Below are 21,201 nucleotides of genomic sequence, written 5' to 3' on the forward strand. Positions count from 1 at the left end.
TTTTTATGAATGAAGTTGTACTACGTCCGGATTTTGTCGAAGATTAATTACCTTCGGTGGGTATTTCCCCGCGCCCCAGGAACTCTCCAAAGCAAAATTTCAACGTTCACTTGCCTTCTCTTTTACGTTAAAAAAATAAAACAATAACAACATTAAAATTTTTTATAAAAATGAACTTCTTGACCATCTCGCTTTAAATATAATTGTATATGAAACAAACCCCATATTCAGAGAATAAAATGAGAACCAACATGAATAATACACGTGGCAGGTGATCATCACCCCGGCCCCCGACCCACGAGGCAAATGCCCAGGTAAACATGCTTCCAAATACGGCGTGACACGCATAGATTGATACTTTCCCACGGTCGGTTTGAATGAACTTATGAATATCTAATGAGGGACTACCCTGGGTACAGAGTGGGTACAAGGTGCAGGTGGCTCACGATGTTGTTTACCAAAAATGTCTACTTTCAACGTGCGCATGGGTAGAATCGGTTTCCCGCGGTTGTGTATGAATAATTATCGTAATGAGGGAGAGTACCCGATGTGTGAAATAACAGAAATTCAACTTTTCGTGGATATTAAATAGCCAATTCATTCTTGGAGTTATTCGAAAACAAAACGTGAATTGTTCTTCTTGTACAATGATTTACTACAAAATATTGAGCATTTTTTGGCAGGCCGGGGGGGGGGGGGGCAAGTGATTTTGGGCAGGCAGAGAGGGGGGGGGCTCATAATGATTGCACAGCCCTTAAAGTGGAGGGAGATTGGTTATTGTGATATCGATACGATTAAGTGGAGCGAGAGGGGTGTATGGGGGATATCGATACGATTAAGTGGAGTGAGAGGGGTGTATGGGGGATATCGATACAATAAATTAGAGGGAGTGGTTAATGGGGCATATCGATACGATTAAGTGGAGCGAGAAGGGTGTATGGCGGATATCGATACAATAAATTAGAGGGAGATTGGTTAATGGGGCATATCGATACGATTAAGTGGAGCGAGAAGGGTGTATGGGGGATATCGATACAATAAATTGGAGGGAGATTGGTAATAATGGGGCATATCGATACGATTAAGTGGAGCGAGAAGGGTGTATGGCGGATATCGATACAATAAATTGGAGGGAGATTGGTTAATGGGGCATATCGATACGATTAAGTGGAGCGAGAAGGGTGTATGGGGGATATCGATACAATAAATTAGAGGGAGATTGGTTAATGGGGCATATCGATACGATTAAGTGGAGCGAGAAGGGTGTATGGCGGATATCGATACAATAAATTGGAGGGAGATTGGTTAATGGGGCATATCGATACGATTAAGTGGAGCGAGAAGGGTGTATGGGGGATATCGATACAATAAATTAGAGGGAGATTGGTTAATGGGGCATATCGATACGATTAAGTGGAGCGAGAAGGGTGTATGGGGGATATCGATACAATAAATTAGAGGGAGATTGGTTAATGGGGCATATCGATACGATTAAGTGGAGCGAGAAGGGTGTATGGGGGATATTGATACAATAAATTAGAGGGAGATTGGTTAATGGGGGATATCGATACGATTAAGTGGAGCGAGAGGGGTGTATGGGGGATATCGATACAATAAATTAGAGGGAGATTGGTAATAATGGGGCATATCGATACGATTAAGTGGAGCGAGAAGGGTGTATGGCGGATATCGATACAATACATTAGAGGGTGATTGGTTAATGGGGCATATCGATACGATTAAGTGGAGCGAGAAGGGTGTATGGGGGATATCGATACAATAAATTAGGGGGAGGTTGGTCAATGGGGCATATCGATACGATTAAGTGGAGCGAGAAGGGTGTATGGGGATATCGATACAATAAATTAGAGGAGATTGGTTAATGGGGCATATCGATACGATTAAGCGGAGCGAGAAGGGTGTATGGGGATATCGATACAATAAATTAGAGGAGATTGGTTAATGGGGATATCGATACGATTAAGTGGAGCGAGAAGCGCGTATGGTGGATATCGATACAATAAATTAGAGGGAGATTGGTTAATGGGGCATATCGATACGATTAAGTGGAGCGAGAAGGGTGTATGGCGGGTATCGATACAATAAATTAGAGGGAGATTGGTTAATGGGGCATATCGATACGATTAAGTGGAGCGAGAAGGGTGTATGGCGGATATCGATACAATAAATTAGAGGGAGATTGGTTAATGGGGCATATCGATACGATTAAGTGGAGCGAGAAGGGTGTATGGCGGATATCGATACAATAAATTGGAGGGAGATTGGTTAATGGGGCATATCGATACGATTAAGTGGAGCGAAAAGGGTGTAGGGGGGATATAGATACAATAAATTAGAGGGAGATTGGTTAATGGGGCATATCGATACGATTAAGTGGAGCGAGAAGGGTGTATGGGGATATCGATACAATAAATTAGAGGAGATTGGTTAATGGGGCATATCGATACGATTAAGTGGAGCGAGAAGGGTGTATGGCGGATATCGATACAATAAATTGGAGGGAGATTGGTTAATGGGGCATATCGATACGATTAAGTGGAGCGAGAAGGGTGTATGGGGGATATCGATAATTCGATATGAGTGGTTAATGGGGGATATTGGAGCGAGAGTGGTTAATGGAGGATATTGGAGCGAGAGTTGTTAGTAGGGGATATTGATACTGTAAAATGGAGCGAGAGGGGTTTGTGTGTTATGTCTGACTCTGAACTTGCGTCATGTTTTTAGAAGGGAATTTAATTCTACATTTTATCCCTTTCACGTTTTTAAACAACTTTCTGTCATTTTCAGTTCAAGCAAATAAAGCTAAAATTACGAAAAGTTTCATCGTATCCTGTGTTAGTCAAGTTTTTAGAATGGAATTGAATTCTAGTTTATCCCAAGTTCAAGAAAATAGGCTAGATTTTATTTCTTTGTAAATTCCGATTATATATAAATATTGGTAAGTTGATCAACCAACTCGAAATCTAATTAAGTGGTCCGGTAGTACAGCTGTCATAGCCATCCCTTACATAACTACACAATCATCCGGCATAAAAATTGAAAAGTTAATACCAGGAATTTCCGTTTTTTTGAAGGAGCACCAGTATGATACATTTTGTTTGGGTGCATGATGGGTGTGTGCAATTGGTTTCACAATACACCAAATGACCATATCATGACCTTTAGCATAAAATTACATGAAAAAAATATTTAAAAACATGAGATATTTTGCAATACTTTTATTATTGAAAAAGTACTGAAATAAGATGTATTTTCCATTATATATTATTATTATTGATTAATATACGGATTTTAATATCAACTTAAATTGTAGCATCCCTAAAAATAAATACATTGGTAGAAACTTACCTTAAACCACTCTCCAGGACCTTTCTGCCTCGCCCATCCCCTCCAGTAGCGGCATCATATTGGCACAGGGGCAATTCTGCCAGTCATAGCCCCCAAATATCTAAAATTACGAAATGTTTCACTTTTTATGGCACTGATTCACTTTGCCCACACCCTTCATAAAATTACATAAAAATATTGAAACATATGATACGAGACATTTTGCAATACTATTATTATTGAAAATGTACATGAAATGAGATGTATTTTCCATAATAATATATTTATTATTATTGATTAATATACTGATTTTAATATCAACTTAAAATTGTAGCATCCCTTAGAAAAATAAATACATTGGTAGAAGAAACTTACCTTTAAACCTCTCTCTAGGACCTTTCTGCCCCTCCAGTGGCGACGTCACATTGGCACAGGGGAGATGTTCCCAGTCATAACTCTTGCCCCCCCCCATCACGGTTGTTTAATATGACCATTTATTAATGTTTTTTATATAATATTATATAACTTTCAATTCTAGACATGGAGAGCTGTCCCCTCCCTTACATAATTACCTAATCATCCAGCAAAAGTGTGGCTCAGCAAGGAATTCCCGTTCTTTTGGGGGAGCACCAGTATGATATATTTTGTAAGTGTGCGTGATGGGTGTGTGCAATCGGCTTCACAATACACCAAAAGACCCTACTTTCAAATATTGAAATATTATACGGCATTCACCAATATTATTGCTATTATTATTGATAATAGAAATGATTGATCGACTTAAAATTAGAATGTTGAGCACAAGTCAAAAAACTTCAATTCTGTCCTCTGTGTAAGTCTGAACTTGAGTAAAATTTTTAGAACAATCATCCGGCATAAAAATTGGGAAGTTAATACCGGGAATTTCTGTTCTTTTGAAGGAGCACCAGTAAAGTATGATACAATTTGTTTGGGTGCATGATGGGTGTGTGCAATTGGCTTCACAATACACCAAATGACCATTATCGTGACCTTTAGCATAAAATTACATTAAAAATATTGAAACATATGAGACATTTTGCAATACTATTATTATTGAAAAAGTACTGAAATGAGATGTATTTTCCATTTTAATATATTATTACTATTAATATACTGACTTTAATATCACTTAAAAATTGTAGCAAATAGCATCCCTAAAAATAAACACATTGGTAAAAAACTTACCTTAAACCTCTCTCCGAACCTTTCTGCCCCGCCCATCCCTCCAGTGGCGACGTCATTATGACACGGGGCAATCCCCACTTTTATTTAAAAACAAACAAAAAACTTTACGGGGCAATACTCCCAGTCATAACTCTCCCCACCCACCCACCCCCAAATCTAAAATTACGAAATGTTTCACTTTTTGCGGCACAATTCACTTTGCCCACACCTTCCCCACCCCGAACTTCCCTCACTACATAAGCAAAAAAAAAGATGAAGGAAAAAAAAGAAAACCCTTTCCCCACTTTAAAAAATAAAATAAAAACATTTACAGGGCAATACTTCCAGTCATAACTCTCCCCACCCACCCACCCCCAAATCTAAAATTACGAAATGTTTCACTTTTTGCGGCACAATTCACTTTGCCCACACCCTTCTCCACCCCGAACTTCCCTCACTACGTAAGCAAAAAAAAGACGAAGAAAAAAAAAAGAAAACCCTTTACCCACTTAAAAAAAAAAAAAAAACTTTACAGGGCAATACTCCCAGTCATAACTCTCCCCACCCATCTCAAATTACGAAATGTTTCACTTTTTGTGGCACGGTTCACTTTGCCCACACCCTTCTCCACCCCGAACTTCCCTCACTACGTAATAAAGCAAAAAAGAAAAAAAAAGAAAACCATTTTCCCTCTTTTATTTAAAAAAAAAAAACTTTCCCCATTTAGGGACGCACCATTAGATACTCAGGGGAATTTTTTTTTTTTTTGCTCAAAACTTCCTACCCCACCATGAGAATCTAATGGTGCGTCCCTTAACTGTGTATATACTATAATCTGCATGATCATTAAAAAATGATCATGAGTAAAATTATTGAGTAAAATCATGAGGGGAGGGGCGTGTCTCCTCCCTCCCGTAAAAATTCCTGGTGTCACCACTGTGCATATTTGTTAAAACATATGCTAACTTTTTAATATGACCACGCGCACACCCACCACACCTGTGTAGGCTCCGTTTCGTCTGGTAAACATGCACATGGCATGGTCCCCGGGCATGATCCACTCCCCAACAACTACTAGGTCATCAACGGGTCAAGTATGTGCATGGGGATTTCCCTGCCACGATGTTCTTGCAACTGTCTGTCGCCACCTAAAAATATTAAAACTATCAATATAATAAAAAATACAAATGACTCCATTCGGAGGTTTATTTTCTGGGGATGAATGCATTCGTTCAAGGGGGGAGGGGACTGGGCATGGGCGGCTTATTTTTGGTCTTGAGGTGGGATGGTCTTAGAGGTGATACGCACCTGTTCGTCCCATTCTCTGCACTGGTATTAATTCGTATTTTAAACATGTATATTATTGTAATCTTTTCAGAATGTATTTTGCTATTTTATATTTTACTGTTATTATGATATTGTGCAATCTCCAGTGTATAGAGTCTAATAAATAAATAAATAAATAATAAATACATGGACGGTATTGTTTTAAGATTTGGTATTGATGTCCAGGGTTCCCGAGCGGGGTCCCATTTAAAGATTTGAAAACAATGCATCCCCTCCGTATTAAATGTTCACGGACGCAATATATTAATATCCCACTTTTGACCTAAATAAATGGTATCAAGAGAAAAGAACGAAATTGGCAAACTTAACCAAGTCAGTAAGCTTACATGCCATCATTCATCCGCTTCACTGCTGAGACGAAAATGCTCGAACATACAACATACAATAAAAAGGTATTTTTCATCTAAGCCTCACTCGGTCATTAAAATCACGTAGTTCTGAAGGTCGGGAAATCCCCCATGATGGCCCGTTTACGCATGTTTTGACTGGACCGCACTGATGTTCGTTGAGCACGTGTTTTAATATTATGCATATATTGCCTCACAGATTTACACCATGACCTTTATTGACTTCGTTCAGGTTTTTTTTTTCGAAAGCTGGTTTAGAAAAATATTTTCACATATAGTTCACAGATAATAAAGAATATAATTGTACAAAAATATGCATGAAGAATTTCAGAAAATAATTTTAAATAAGTGTTTGGAAGAATATTTCTTCCGACCGTGTTTACTTCCGGTGTGAAATAACTAACTAGCTCATCACACTACATGTGGTGGAAACTGGATCCGGGCCGGCCAAACTGACTATGGACAGTGCAGGGGGAAATACCGTTTCAACAGTTTCAATGACGGATTTTTTGAGAATTTTTGAGAACATCGTAATTATGCCATCATCGTTTGCCTGGTGTGCGTGTCTGATTTGCAAAAACAAATTATTAACGCGGACCTCCTTTTATTTTGAAAATACTAAAATTTGCAGAAACAAAATTTTTAACGTGGACCTCCTTTTATTTTGTTTTAACGCATTTTCAGTGTCCAAAGATTTTCAGTGCGATTTTCATTGCCAAGATTTCTTAAAGTGGATTTGATTGCTCAAAATACTTTCTCACCAATGGATAGCTAGGCCAATCACATGCCAATAGCGTGGGCGAACGTCGGGCTTGTTTTTTTTAAATTGGCCAAGGCCTACTATATTTATTTTTACAAATGATCCTAAAAATCAACCAAAATTTGTCAATATTTTGCAATTTTTAAAAATTAGTTAAGCAAATCTGCATTGATTTATATTTTTCGTTGATCTGAATCCCCATTTTGACGAAAAAGAAATTGATAGTAGAATTAAATTTATAATAAATATTTATAGGCCTATACCAAAATTTCAATTGTATGTTATTATTATAATTGTGACAATTATTATGATTTGATTAAAATTTCAAGGCAAACCATGTACCATATTATAAATAAGAGACCTCTGTCGCATTAATCGATTGTGTGCTTGACAGACAATGCGTGCCACGCCCCTCACAGCGAAACAGTGGCGCAATTGGGCCCTGGATACAAGTTCATCTTCAGGTCAAGTGGGGGGTATGTTTTAAAGTAGGTCAGTCATTCCCGGAGCACGGTATTTCCCACGATCTGCCATCACTGCTTGGAAGTTGGAATCATAATATTACTGTTCCTGACTTCCGATGCACAAGAAGCTTGCATAAGAATTACAATATCTTTGGATTTTAATACGGATATAATATTGATGGGAACATTTACAGACACTTCGTGAGAATGTGGCCGTGTCGACATCATGATAGGGCTATAGCCTATTAAAATATTTTTTCGGACGGGAAGCAGTGATCAATGAAGCCCGTGGCGTGGCCGTTCTGATCAGGCAAGTGAGAATAATTCCAGAACATTAAATGTAATAGATATATAGGTTAATTTTTAAAGAAACGGGAAAAGAAACTTCTGTCTTATATAAAAAATAAAAAAAACGGGTAAAAATGCAATAGCAAATTTATGTCAGATAAGAAATGAACTCGAAGGCAGCGTGGACACCAAACGCCATTTCTTCCCGACCACCGGCGCCGCGGTAGATCCCGCCGGTACATTGGGCCGTGTGGTCTCGTAATTGACACGTGGTTTTTGTTTCCTTAGCGTGGATTTAGATTTGGACGGATTTTGCCTTTCAAAAAAAACAAAAAAACACGTTTTTAGACTGCGAACACCTTACAATTGCAAATCATAAATCGGTGAGAAGGTTAATGAAAAATAATAGCCCTTGTATTGAACCAGAACCCGGGCGTTGATCGTTCGAACAAGTCGTAACTCGGAAACCCCCCGGGGGAAAGCCGGGTACAGAAATTTGGAAATTAAATTACGAAGTCTGCAATACTACTTTCGGAAAACATAAACAAGTCTTCATCGCCTCAGATAGCATAACTGCATATAGGCCTACTAGTTTTGAGTTTCCGATGAATTTTAAAATAAATGACAAATCTAATATAAATTGGTCGAGATCGACACGATGTAGACCTTACCCAGGGAAATACTAACCATGCCTGTCAAAATCTACTTTATTTATTTTTTGCAATAGGCATTAGGCCTACATTCAGTACAGTCAAGAGCAAGTGACAGGTGATAAATGTCAAGCATTGTTATCTCTACACGCATGGTTTGGCTCACTAGTGATCGCTTTATCGATTGGATGCGATTGAGCTGCTTGGTCTATTTTGCTGATACCCGATGGTTACTGTAACAAGAGCTGCTCTTGCGGGCTGAACTCGGGAAAAACTAGCTGAGCACCCAAAACGAAATTGGGTGCCAAAACACTCCAGCGTCTTACATTGAAGTGTGTGACCATCCTACATTCAAGTGGTTGCCGTCTTATATTGGAGGGCATCGTCTTATTTTGCGTCCTACTTTTAAGTGGAAGATAAAAGATTGTGAGACTAATTCTCCATTGTTGTGCCAGATAAAAAGTAGGACGATTTTTCCAATGTAGGACGTTTTCGTTTTCCAGTGTATGGACTTCTTATGTTGAAGCCTATGGCTAGCATGCCGAGCATTAACCTACTGGATACTACTATTATTACTACTGGTCATCTAACAGCATTTCTGATTGGTTGATAACTTGAAATTCACATTTCAATTGCCATGCAGTTAGGCCAAAAAAAATATTGTTGTGTTACCCTCAAGTGGGAAAATGGGAAATTTGGGTCAGACGGTCGCATTTCTTTTTTTCTTCTTCTTTTTTTTTAAACCTTCAGTTTTTAAAAATCCCCTCAAATATTAAATAATGCTTCTTCAATTAGGGGACATTTGTCAATTTTGACTTCTGGATACCTGTTAGACATCAATTAAAGACTAGTCTTTCAATAAAATATTAATTTTAAGTGAAAAACATTGAGTTTTTGAACAAATCTGTAAAAATCATGATTCAAAAAAAAAAAAATTCCGACCCTGATTTTTCAGGATTTAGGGTCGGACGGTTGAGGGCAACACAACAATTTTTCTTTGGGGGGGGGGGCTTATGACTAGTTAGGCTTTAAACTATTTATGGTCAAACTTGTATTTGCAGAGAATCTTATAATACCCTCCTTGATTGGTTCAAAATCTGACATAATATTCATTTTGGCCAATCGGCAGGTAGTTCTTATGGGGTTAAGTACTCACCATAAGGGTCACTTCACATGCTAACTCTGGAGTCTGACACAAAGTGAAAAAGTCATACTTCTCTCTTATGGCACGAAATTCTGAAATATATATGAAAAGGAAATTTTGCTTCATATTTTTAAAATCAAATACATGTACCGTATTCATTCCAATAAGCGCCCAGGGCGCTTAACAAAGTCATTTTGGGTGGGCGCTTATTTTTTACCTAGTTTACCTAATTTTTTTGTAAGGGGTGTTGAATAGAGACAAATTTACGTATGTTTTCAAAGAGTCCTGAGATATTCCAGCAGTATAGAAAATGCATTGCAAGTTTACACAGGACTTGTAGTCCTCCAGCTATTTCACCGTATCGACGTCTATGTGTCACTTCAACATTGATGGTACCCAATAGCAAATTGGAAATTTCCTGGGTGGGCGCTTATTAGGGCACCGGCGCTTATTGGAACGAATACGGTATGTGAAATGATCAAGCTAAAACTGGTTTGTTTGTCAATAATATTGATTTTGATATACAGCCAATAATAGTGTTCAACTTCATTTGTGTTCTCTTGTTCAGAACAACGCTATATCTTGGAACCGTAAGTCCAACTGAGATATAGTTTTCATTTTAAGCTCTGAAAATGGCAAATATAAGAAATATTTAAATTTTTTAATATGTTAAACAACACACATCACATTGACTGCCTCTCCACTAAGAAACAATCCCTCCAGGTCTAGTCATGGGGAGGACCAGGGGGAAGCTCCCCCATGTTAAGTCTTCTTAGATGGACTGTATCATGTTCCCTGAGTTACATGGCTGCTTTACCAATAAAACTATAAAGGCTATGACCATAATCAAGTGTAAATCTACAACACCTTTTGAGCTATTTTATCTTTGTTCCAAGTATTTGCATCTGCAGAGTGGCCCTGGTCACTGGTACATCAGGCTATTCCATTTCAAATCCATATTCCACCTTGTGGAAGATTTTGGAAATATGTTACATAGGGGGAGTATGAATTTCAAATGGAATGAACACATTAGCAGCTCCATTTGAAATTCAGCCTCCCTCAGTGGAAGATTCAGGTTGAAACTTTCTTAGAGGGTGTGTAGTCATGTAAAAAACTGAAAATTGAATATGTCTGACTTCAGACTGATTTTGCTTGATCACATCACAAAATGACCTTTGTGTATTGAGGAGCTGGTTTTTGTACCCATGTGTACAATGTATCACAATTTTTGAGCGTGACTAGATTTCCTGTGTATTACTCTCAGTCTTAGTTATATCATAGGAAACATACCTGGTAGTATTCGGCCTGCTTGTCTCATCATCCATACTGGCACTCTCTCAACCTTTTCTCTTCTTGCTGCTCTTAAAATCAAGTCATTCCTCAAAGGAGGAAACGCCTGCAGGTTGAGAAACAATTAATTAGTAAATGACAATGAAATATTTTGCAAGTACAATAGTCATACAATTGATGTCAATAATTATATTGCTTTGAATTAATTCATCTCCAGAAGTTATTGATCAGGACAGGTAAATTAATTAGCAAAATAAATAGATCCAGTTGACAGAAAATGATTGATGCATATTGCAAGCGACATTGCTCGTGAGATGAGATGTGCTGCTCGGAAAATGAAAGTAAATACTGAGCATACGTGAGAATTGATTTCTAAAAAGCAATGGAGAATAAAATTCAGCTTTTTGAGCCATGCGCTCAGTGCCCACCTGTGATTACTACTGAACAATTGCGCCCCCCCCCCCCATTAAACCCCCCTAAAAAAAGAAATTCCTGGTGCTGCCTCTGCTACTGAACTATATCTGACAGATGTATGTGAAATTTGTGAGATTTCATGAAATTGCCAATATTTGCAAGTATTTTGAAGGATTGGTAATAATTAATAGCCGTTAACGTTTTATTTTGTAAGTAGTGGTGTAACTTGAAGTTGAAGTTAATAACTAGCGAGTTTGTGGATTCGTAAGTACAAAGAGTCTTTCACTCAGGAAGCGTGATGGTCCGTGATGCTATTAACCAATCCATCGTATTTTGTTCCTGTGGGATTGACTGGGCACGTCATCATGGTTACTCGCAGGGACGGATTTAAGCGGTGCCCCTGCGCCAGTTGATTTTGCCTCGGGCCACTAAACTTCCAACAATGCTGGCCCCGCAGGCCACTAGATTTTTGAGCCTGATAACTCATGAGACAAGTTAATCAGTGATGGACAATTATTGGACACAGTTTCTGCTCCACCTTTCACCTGTGTGTAATATATATTTTTATTTAATGATTTTTCACTTATTCTTATCCTTGCATTGCAAGCAAAATCGAAATATACGACCGCTTTTTATGGCGATAGTAGGCCTATAAATTATGTATTACTTCCAAGCTCTTTCATGCTCAATCTGATGATGGTATAGCAATACCACAAATACCGCATACTCCTGTGTGAACAACTAGATACATGTAAAGGAAGGGCTACTGACTGAACTTGACTGACTGACTACATTGAGTACACTCAGTATAATGTTAAGATGGCATAGAATAATAACACACAACCCCGGCACACAACTAAGTTTGGTAATTGGTAGTTTTTAACTTCAAAGTCACATTGCAACATATGCTTATAATTTGACAAAGCTGGGCCAGTAAATTTATTGCAGGACCAGTAGATTTGCCATTTCACTGGCCCAAAGGAAAATTGAAGCCTATGTCTGTCCCTGTATACTCAAGAATTCTAGCATCGAATTTGCACACGATAGTTACGCATTTGATGCTAGAGTGCTTTGCTATCGTTTTTTGGTCGGACAGCAGTGCAATTTTTTGCACCGGAGGTTATTAGACTATTAATGTTGAAATTTGGATCAAAGTTATTTCGATGAGTCAACTGTATCTTTTGAGCAAGATTTGTCTATTTTGGACAGTCGAAAATTTTGCTGAAGTGTAATTTTAGCAACATTTTTGATGCAATCGCCTGTCGTGATCAGCTGTGTTTACTTCTGAACTTCCATTGCTTCACACCGTGTCATGCTTCAGCGAATCCAACTAGATTTTGAATGAAATAGTCTCTAGCCTAGAATGTGAAGCTATCGGTGATCACATTCTTGGCTAGACTTCTCGAGCAACATCATTCACGGTGAGGCCTCCAAAAACCGCGGGAACGTGGGAACGCCGTTCCCAGATAGGTCACAGAGGTCACAGAAAAAAAATGCAAAAAAAAAAAAAAAGTTTTCGGCGACCTTGGAGAATCACTGGACCTATTATGAAATTTCAGGATCATTCACAGTTAATTTTAAAAAAGGAAAAAAACAGGGAAAAAAATTACAGGTTGTTATCTGTATTTATGCAAACCAAAAACTAATGTTTATTTCTTCATCTATCACATAATTATTATAGATGCATTGGTTTTCCATGCATTTATAATATGTGATAGATGAAGAGGTAAACACAAGTTAATGGTTTGCATATTAAGGATAACAAACTGTAATTTTCGTAATTTTTTCCATTTTTTTTTCAAATTATCTGTGAATAATCCTAGCCCTTCAGAATAGGTCCAGTGGTTCTTCAAATTTGCAGAATACTTCTAAACTGAAAAATGTTAAAAAATAAACAAAACATTGTTTTTTGAATTTTTTTTACCGACTTCCGACATCCAATAATCGGTTGAGCCCTAGATGTGATTATACCCGGCATCAATCATATACTATATATGTACTATGACTTACGACAAAAAAATGACATTGTTGGAAATTTGTGAGTTTTGACAGTTAATACTTTGAAATTTTAAGTTGTGTTTTTTTGTGAAAAAGGATGTAAATTGTTATAGAAAACTGTTCCAAAATAAGGCTCAGATTGCGTTAAGACTTCGTGCTCGTGATGTCCGCTACGCGCACATAGGCCTATTTCAGTTATTTCACAGAAAATTTCCAGCACTTGTCATTAAGTTCCCAGACAGCAGAAAATTTTCTGGAGGCCATGGTCGTAAGGACATATGACGTGCATAATCATATACATATGTTAGGGTGCATCTATAGCCCCCCTATTTTTAAAATGTTAACCCTGATTTTTGTCCATAGCATAAATGTGTTTCACTATCAAAATAAATAAACCTCGCACAAAATTTGATAGAAATCGGACCTCGTCTTATGGGGCCACCGACCATCGGAACATTTATGATAAACTATACCACAATTTCATAAGGCAGCTATTTTGATTCATATACTTTGTGTGGTTTATTATAGCTGCCGTATTCTTAATACTAAAGTGCATCAATTTACAGATATTTTAGACCATTTCCAAAGCATTTGCATATTTTTTTGTAAATGGCAGCTATGTTTGCAGTCTTGATTGCTGTATCTAGTAATAGCTGCCTTATGTAAAAAAGCTTTACAATCCTAAAATGCTATTTTCAGCACTCACTATTACATTCATTTAAAGAAGCTCAGTGCTTCTAGAGGAGTCTGGTTTTAATCATCAGTGTTAGATTTGCGCTTTTGACGATTTGGTTCATTCTTGCGGCTTTAGTTAAAAACAACTTGTAGTGTATTTTGGTAGTGCTTTTCCGTTCTTGCTGCATCCAAGAAGTAAGCTTTAGACTGCGTTCTGCACAGTTGTTGATAACATTGATGGCTCCAATGTTGGCAAAGGATTCTTGATATGCTGGAGAATTTGACCAAGTATCAACATCTTCAGTAAGAAAGTCAGTGTTTGTTTGCAGGATGTGGATAGTGAACCATGAGTCCTCATTGACCAAGTCACCAAGAGATGTTGCAGTGGTGATGTTGGTTGGAGACTCAGGCTTTCCAAAGGCTAATCCAATCTGCTTCTCAGGTGCCAAGATGTCTATTGCAGGTTTAACTGCAATGAGAGTGCACGTCGCTCATCTGTGGGCACTCTATCGCTAAACAGTGCAAGGGGCACCATCTCTCCTGTCAAGTAGGCCTACCATACAATATGTAGGTGATGCTTCAAAGCTTTAATTGCACTTGAAGAAATGGCTGGATTCACAGCCTCATACCCCGGGCCTCATACATGAGCAACTTGTGAAACAGATTGAGGTCATGCCATGGGGCATCAGCAGCTGAAGTGCAGGTCAACCACCACAAACTGTAGATCAGAGTGGTGAAGATAACAAATTATGTCACTTTCAGCATTTGATGGGCGGTTGTGATCTGGTACCTTGTGGCAGCTGTGAAATCTGGGCTTTGCCATCAACCTGGCTTTGTGGAGAGCTCCAGGTTGCTTGAATTTAGCTGACATTACTGCATCCTTGACCTTGACCTAAGGCGTCGGCACGGATGCTGATGCACTCTGCCTTGCCATCTGATCCATGGTGAATCCATGCCATACCACTCGGTCTTTGGCCATTCTTCCTGCTGCTGCTATGGAGGTGATATTTTTAGCCAAGCAGTCTGTTTTGATAGTGTCCATCCATCTTGTTGGTCCCGCGCTGGGAGAACCATCTAACCTTCCGATTGGCTTTAGGGCTGCAGCGTCATGGTGCTCTGTCCTTTGTAGGCCCATTAGAAGAAGTGGCGGGTTAGTAGTTTCAGGGGCTTTAACCCTGGTGCTGTTTTGGTTCTTCATCATGAATCAGTTCCACTCATATGTAAGCTAGGCGGGTGAGTAATCCTCTCCTAGCCACCCTGGTCTGTCCGCCACCAACTGAACAAGTCAGTTGGCTCACAACCCCGCCACTTGAAGGTAGACCAGGACGTTTACCGTTATCTCACAAGTCGGTCGTCCCCTCACACTACATGCTACACTACTGTCTAAACTATCTACATGCTACATGCAAGATGCTACCAGGGACGGTCTCCTCCTTGTATGGTCCATCATAACAAGTATGATAAGAGACTACAGGCTTTTAGGGGGTTACTGCATCATCGCTTCCTTAAAGGTGTGAAATCCCTGATCAAGATATTATTGAAAGGAGTGATAAAAAGACCAATGATTTACACAACATGCAGTATTACTTTGCTCTGAATGTCATTTATATGTTTATTGTTGACATTTGACCTTATTTGGTTGACCTTTGACCTTTGTTGACATTGAACTCTGTTGACCTTTGACCCTCATCTGAATTTCCAAGAAACAAATCTCACAGCAGAGTATTAAAGTTAAGTTTCATATGGCCCTCTTCTTTCCATTTATACATTACATGCATTATATAGGATATTAGTGTGTTTTTAGAGTGCAAAGTTCACTTTACTACACGTTTCAATGGACAAGCCCATTTTCGGACTTCAAGCCTGTGGTGGCCCCATAAGACAAACTCCGAATTAAATAAAATTTGGTAGGGATTAGTTTTGGGACAAGTGGAACATGTTAAGGCTATGGACAAAAATAATGCAATTTATGGGGGCTATAGATGCACCCTAACATATGTCCACGCAGACCGACACCCGGACTAATATTTGCTCAACAGACATGGCAGGAAAATAAACAGCTTTCTATTCCTTATAATTTTGGACTAAAATTTCAAACCTCAGTATATAGGCCTATAGCTATTTTTGAAAAGAAGAAAAGGGGCAAAAGAGAAAAAAATCTTCTCATGTTTCACACCAAAATTCAATCAAGCACATTATCCCAATAAAGGTTTTAGTAATTTCCAAGCAAACACAAAACGTTTTACGTTTATGAAATGTCGGGTTTTATGTATAAAAGGGAATAAAATGTTCTAATACGGTAATATTCAAAAAACGTTTTTTTCCCCCAAACGATCGTTTTCATCACCTTTTTAACCTGACATTTAAATACTATTTACGTTTTGAATAACACATTTATAACGTTTTAAGAATATAATTGTGTCGGTTGGGTCTCCCTTAAAAAACCGAAATGATGATGCACTCCAGGAAAATGTCCAGCTATGTCACCAGAACTGTTATGAAAAATTAAACCATTTTGTCCCCTGACCAAGAAAGCTTCATTTGCCCATCCACACAAGACAATGCAACACTACTACATGTACATGTATATATGATTCCACTCCTAACCAGACCCAGTGAGGAGGAGGAGGGGGGTAGCCCCAGGTTCTGTTATGCAGTTTGTTTCCTGTTTGTTTACTAAGTGGAACACCGTTGATGACCCAAAAGTTGAGCCCAAAAGATAATAGATTTATTTCATCGCAACAGTTTAGCTACAAAGCTATACAGTAATATATGCCCACAAATATCGTTGCCCACTTAGCTCTGATTAGACAATTGAAGACTCAAGACTCGGATGCCATCATTTGCCACATGCCGCACAGGGCACTCACCATAAAAAACGGAATACTGCCGAGCACAGTGAATATCGCAATAATTTATCTCCAATTAGTTTTAAAGGTCTTAGTTTTTGGGTCTTAGTTTTTGGGTCTTAGTTTTTGGGTCTTAGTTTTAGGGTTTTAGTTTTTGGGTTTTAGTTTTGGGGTCTTAGTAGGTATGCCAGGCAAACCTTAATTAACACGTTTGTTAATCAACCAATTCGCCTAGAACAAACATATACATATTTTACATCTAGAAATTTAAAAGAACAGGTATAGGTCAAGGAAACCTACAGTCATAAATATGTTTTCTATCATGTTCACTTGACCCATGATTTTTTATGGTGATGAGACAATCGCACATGGAATTTTAGAGGGATTTTGATAGCAGTTCCATTAAAACAAACTGCTGTCATAATGAGACTACGACCCCCCCGAAATGCCGTTTTGGGGAATTTTGCCAGCAGAATCTTTTTGATGAAAGTCAATCTATCTTTGACAAGATGTAACTTTGCTACGGAAAGCGCTATGACAAAAAGGTCTTAGTTTTGGGGTCTTAGGTCTTAGTTATACAGGTCCTATGAATTTGTACATGATGAACATGATGAATGGGGTCTTAGATCTTAGGTCTTAGTTTTAGACACCCGTTTTTAAGCTTACATAACTCATGTCATGACATAAGCTTATATAAAATTTATCGGCAAACGCACATACTGCAAGTTTAGCGTTGATTGAACGCAATGAATGAAAGAAATAACACTTCTGTTCTTTAACACATTTCATTCAACAAGCATTGACTTCAAATCAGCCATTAAAACAGGAAACTTCATCTCTCACCTGAATTTCCGTGGAGGCTGACATTTTGATTCGATCCAACAAGTTGAAAGTCAATTCCTCTTTGCTAATGCTGCACCAGCTACAAAATGCATGGCTTCTTAGGGGCTGTGCAATAATTATGAGCCCCCCCCGGTAAAATTTCCGAACGGCCCGCCAAAAATCGCTTGCCCCCCCCCCCCCCCCCCGGCCTGCTAAAAATCGCAGGGGTGGGGGGTGGAGGCATGAAAAAAAGAAAAATAGAGGGGTCATAAAATTTTTGATGACAAACTAAAAAAATGATGTAGGGAGTCACAAGATGACCACAGATTGTCTATTCAAAAAGACCGACTTTTCAATTTTAGCCTGAGGACCGTTCACCAACACTTCTTAGGGGTGGCTGATACAAAAAAAGGGGGGGCTTAAAAGTTTCGACCCTCCTAATAGGGGGGGGGCTGAAAAAATGAGTTTATAATTATGCTTTCTATGGGGTTGACCCATAATTTTCATGTCCAACGGGGGATCTGTAGGCCTAAAGGGGCCCGAAATATTTCGATGATTTTTGTTTGTTTTGCATCAGCCCCCCGCCAAAAAAAAAAAAAAGTGTTTGTGAACGGTCCCTTAGGGATAAGGTAGGCTATATAATATATAATATTGGTGGTGGTGGTGGGGGTCATAAATTTTTTTGTTGCTGAAATTGGGGGGGGGGGCTCACAATTTTATTGACGCCGACATTTTTTAAATTTGGAACCCCCTTTTGAAGAAAATGATAGCCCCCTTAGCATGCTTAGGCTCCCGGCTTAGGCTAGTCAAAATAAGAAAAGGCGCGGTTAATTCTGATTCACCACTAATTGCAACAGAATCCCTTTAATCACCATTCATTTCAGAAAAGCATAATTTAATAACACATCAAAATGAATGTTTGTCGGTTTGTTTATCCCAACAACGATCCAGCGACCTTCATGACGTAGATTGATGATTCAATACAATGTCATAGATCGATATTCACTGCTCTTGGCTCTTACAGGGATCAAGAGTTTTGCAAAGGCGAACTTAAATAGTGGAGTTAAAAAATTTTCAAAACAACAACAAAAACACATTCTGTCTATATTTTTTGCCGTTGGGCGTACAGGGTTTGCAGGAGAATGGCACTATTTAAGGATATAATAGCGCCAGATCATGATTTCTGGAGGGGGTGGGTGCGGGGGTATCCATTAGGCTGAGTTCACATAGAAGTATACGGTATACGGTATTCGCTATACGAAATACGCTCATTCGATCAGGCTGAGTTCATATAGGAGTATACTATGTGAACTCAGCCTGATCGAATGAGCGTACATTTCGTATAGCGGATAGCGAGTATGTCAGTTTACCCATTTTCTTCGTCTTATCAAATGCTTGTAACTTTACTTCTTGAGGTCACATTGCATTCAATGAGGTGTCATAATGTGCAGAATTAGATAGTGCATCTATTAAAAAAATGAATTTACCCACATATGGTTTAGGTTTTTAAAATTAGGACGGTATACGCTGCACTAAAATCGAACACGCACGATTCCCACTATACTAAACTATACGCAGGTATACGGCCTTTTCGAATAGCTCTTATGTGACCCGGTACTATGAAATTACCTTGCTCGATATAAGCTATACGCGTGCACCGGCAAAACGTGCATCGTATACCCGAATAGTATACTTCTATGCGATCGTAGCCTTATGTGACCCGGTACTATGAAATTGCCTTGCTCGATTTGAGCTATACGCGTGTACCTGCAAAACGTGCACCGTATACCCGAATAGTATACTTCTATGTGAACGCAGCCTTACAACGCAACATAATAACACAACATTGGGAGGTGCTGCAAATGATGGTATCACTAACTGATTTCAGCATCATCCGAAATCTTTAGGTAGAGATGGGTCACTTTTTTCAAAAATTCCTCAATCAATAACTTGCTGAAAATGTGAAAATTTTCAAGAGAAAATAGGCAAATTTACGGAGTCCCTAAAGTGACATGTGAAAAATAAATACTTATAAAACTTCGAGATAATAATTATAACTATGATATATAATAAATGGTAATTTCGAGAAAACATCTAAACAATCCAGAAAATAACTCAAACTTAAAAATAATTTTTCAAAATTCTTACATATTATCTCGGCATTTTCAGATGACAAATAGAATTTTGAGATAATATCTCAAAATACCGATATAATACCTCAATATTCAAGAAAATATATTAAAGTTCGAGAAAGTAAATCCAACCACGAGATACCACAATGAACTTTGAAATAGCAAGTTAATAGTTAAACTTCGAAATAATAACTCGAACTTGTAGGACACGTTTCAAACTTTATCATCTCAAACTCTGAAAAAATATAGCAAACTTCGAGAAAATAATTCAGACTTTGAGATAATTTCTCAAAATTTGGAGAAAATGTCTTTTAAATAACTTTTACTTAATAACTCAGACTCTTGAGTTATTTTCTGGATTTTTTTAGATGTTTTTTCGAAATTACCAATTATTTTATGTCACTTTAGGGGCTCCGTACAAATTTAAGGAAAAAATAGGCAACTTTTAGTTGAACGGTAAATTCGGTCCAAAATATCGGGCTCTCCTTCCCCTTCTTCCATCCCGAGCTTCTTCCATTGGAATCCTTCATAGTGTTCTCGTCGGCCTTTTCGTTAATTTTCTTCTTTTTATTTTTCGACAGCTTTTTCTAACATTAATGTCCTTCGTGGAATGTTGTTTCTAATTTGATTATCATCATCATCATCATCATCATCATCATCATCATCATCATCATCATCATCATCATCATCATCATCATCATCATCATCATCATCATCACCCCCCCCCGTCACGGTCTGTTGTCTAGGCGTCTTTTTGTTTTTGCACTGAGGACAATCACGTCTTTCGTGCTTTGCTCTTGTGATTGTCCTACCCTGGTCATACCATCCTTTTCTCGATTTGTTTTGTTACTGATATGATGATGGTGAAATAAACTTGAACTTGAAACTCATCGTCATCATCGTCGTCGTTGTCATCAGCATCGTCACGTCGTCGTCGTCATCATTACATCACTATCATCGTCATCGTTGAGTCATCATCATCATCGTCGTCGTCATCATCATCATCCGCCTCCTCCTAGATCCTCCTCATCATCATCATTGATCATCGGCATCATCATCAGCGGCATCATTATACATGTATGCCTATTTAAAAGCTGATATGCCAACACGCCATTATATTACTCTCTTTTAAACCCCACCTTAAATAGTGATGCAGCCTTTGATTAGGATGAAGATCAAATAAAGAACACTACACTAAAATGTTGCCAAACCCGCGATTTGATAGCTCAATTGGGCGACTTCTGAAGATTCTCTCTCGCAACTTTTGAAAATGTCCTGTCCCATAGAAACCAATGATAAGAAAAAATGGTGCGACTTTTCAACATTGGCTCTTGCGACTTTCAGTAGTTTCCAGACAAATAGAAATCAATGATTAACAAGGTTACAAGAACAATTGGATGGCTTTTTCGATTATTGGGACTGAAGATTTTTGGCAACTCTGCCTACACTAATAGTACTAATAATAGGCATAGTTATTATATAGTATTG

The 21,201-nt window shown here is 38.3% G+C and overlaps 1 protein-coding gene across 1 annotated transcript in view; it reads right to left on the minus strand.

Annotated features, from left to right (window-relative positions):
• The window catches only part of LOC140146074 (uroporphyrinogen decarboxylase-like), a 32,453-nt gene extending 14,780 nt beyond the window's left edge, over window positions 1-17,673 (minus strand). Inside the window, exons 1-3 of the mRNA XM_072167823.1 lie at window positions 17,603-17,673; window positions 10,824-10,929; window positions 9,546-9,625 (exon numbers count right to left, since the gene is read on the minus strand). Of these exons, the coding sequence (XP_072023924.1) occupies window positions 9,546-9,625; window positions 10,824-10,929; window positions 17,603-17,626 (210 nt within the window). The 5' untranslated portion in view covers window positions 17,627-17,673. The remainder of the gene's footprint in view (window positions 1-9,545; window positions 9,626-10,823; window positions 10,930-17,602) is intronic.
• Window positions 17,674-21,201: the final 3,528 nt, after the last annotated feature.

The sequence above is a fragment of the Amphiura filiformis genome, chromosome 2 (assembly GCF_039555335.1).
Source record: "Amphiura filiformis chromosome 2, Afil_fr2py, whole genome shotgun sequence".
Classification (NCBI taxonomy): domain Eukaryota; kingdom Metazoa; phylum Echinodermata; class Ophiuroidea; order Amphilepidida; family Amphiuridae; genus Amphiura; species Amphiura filiformis.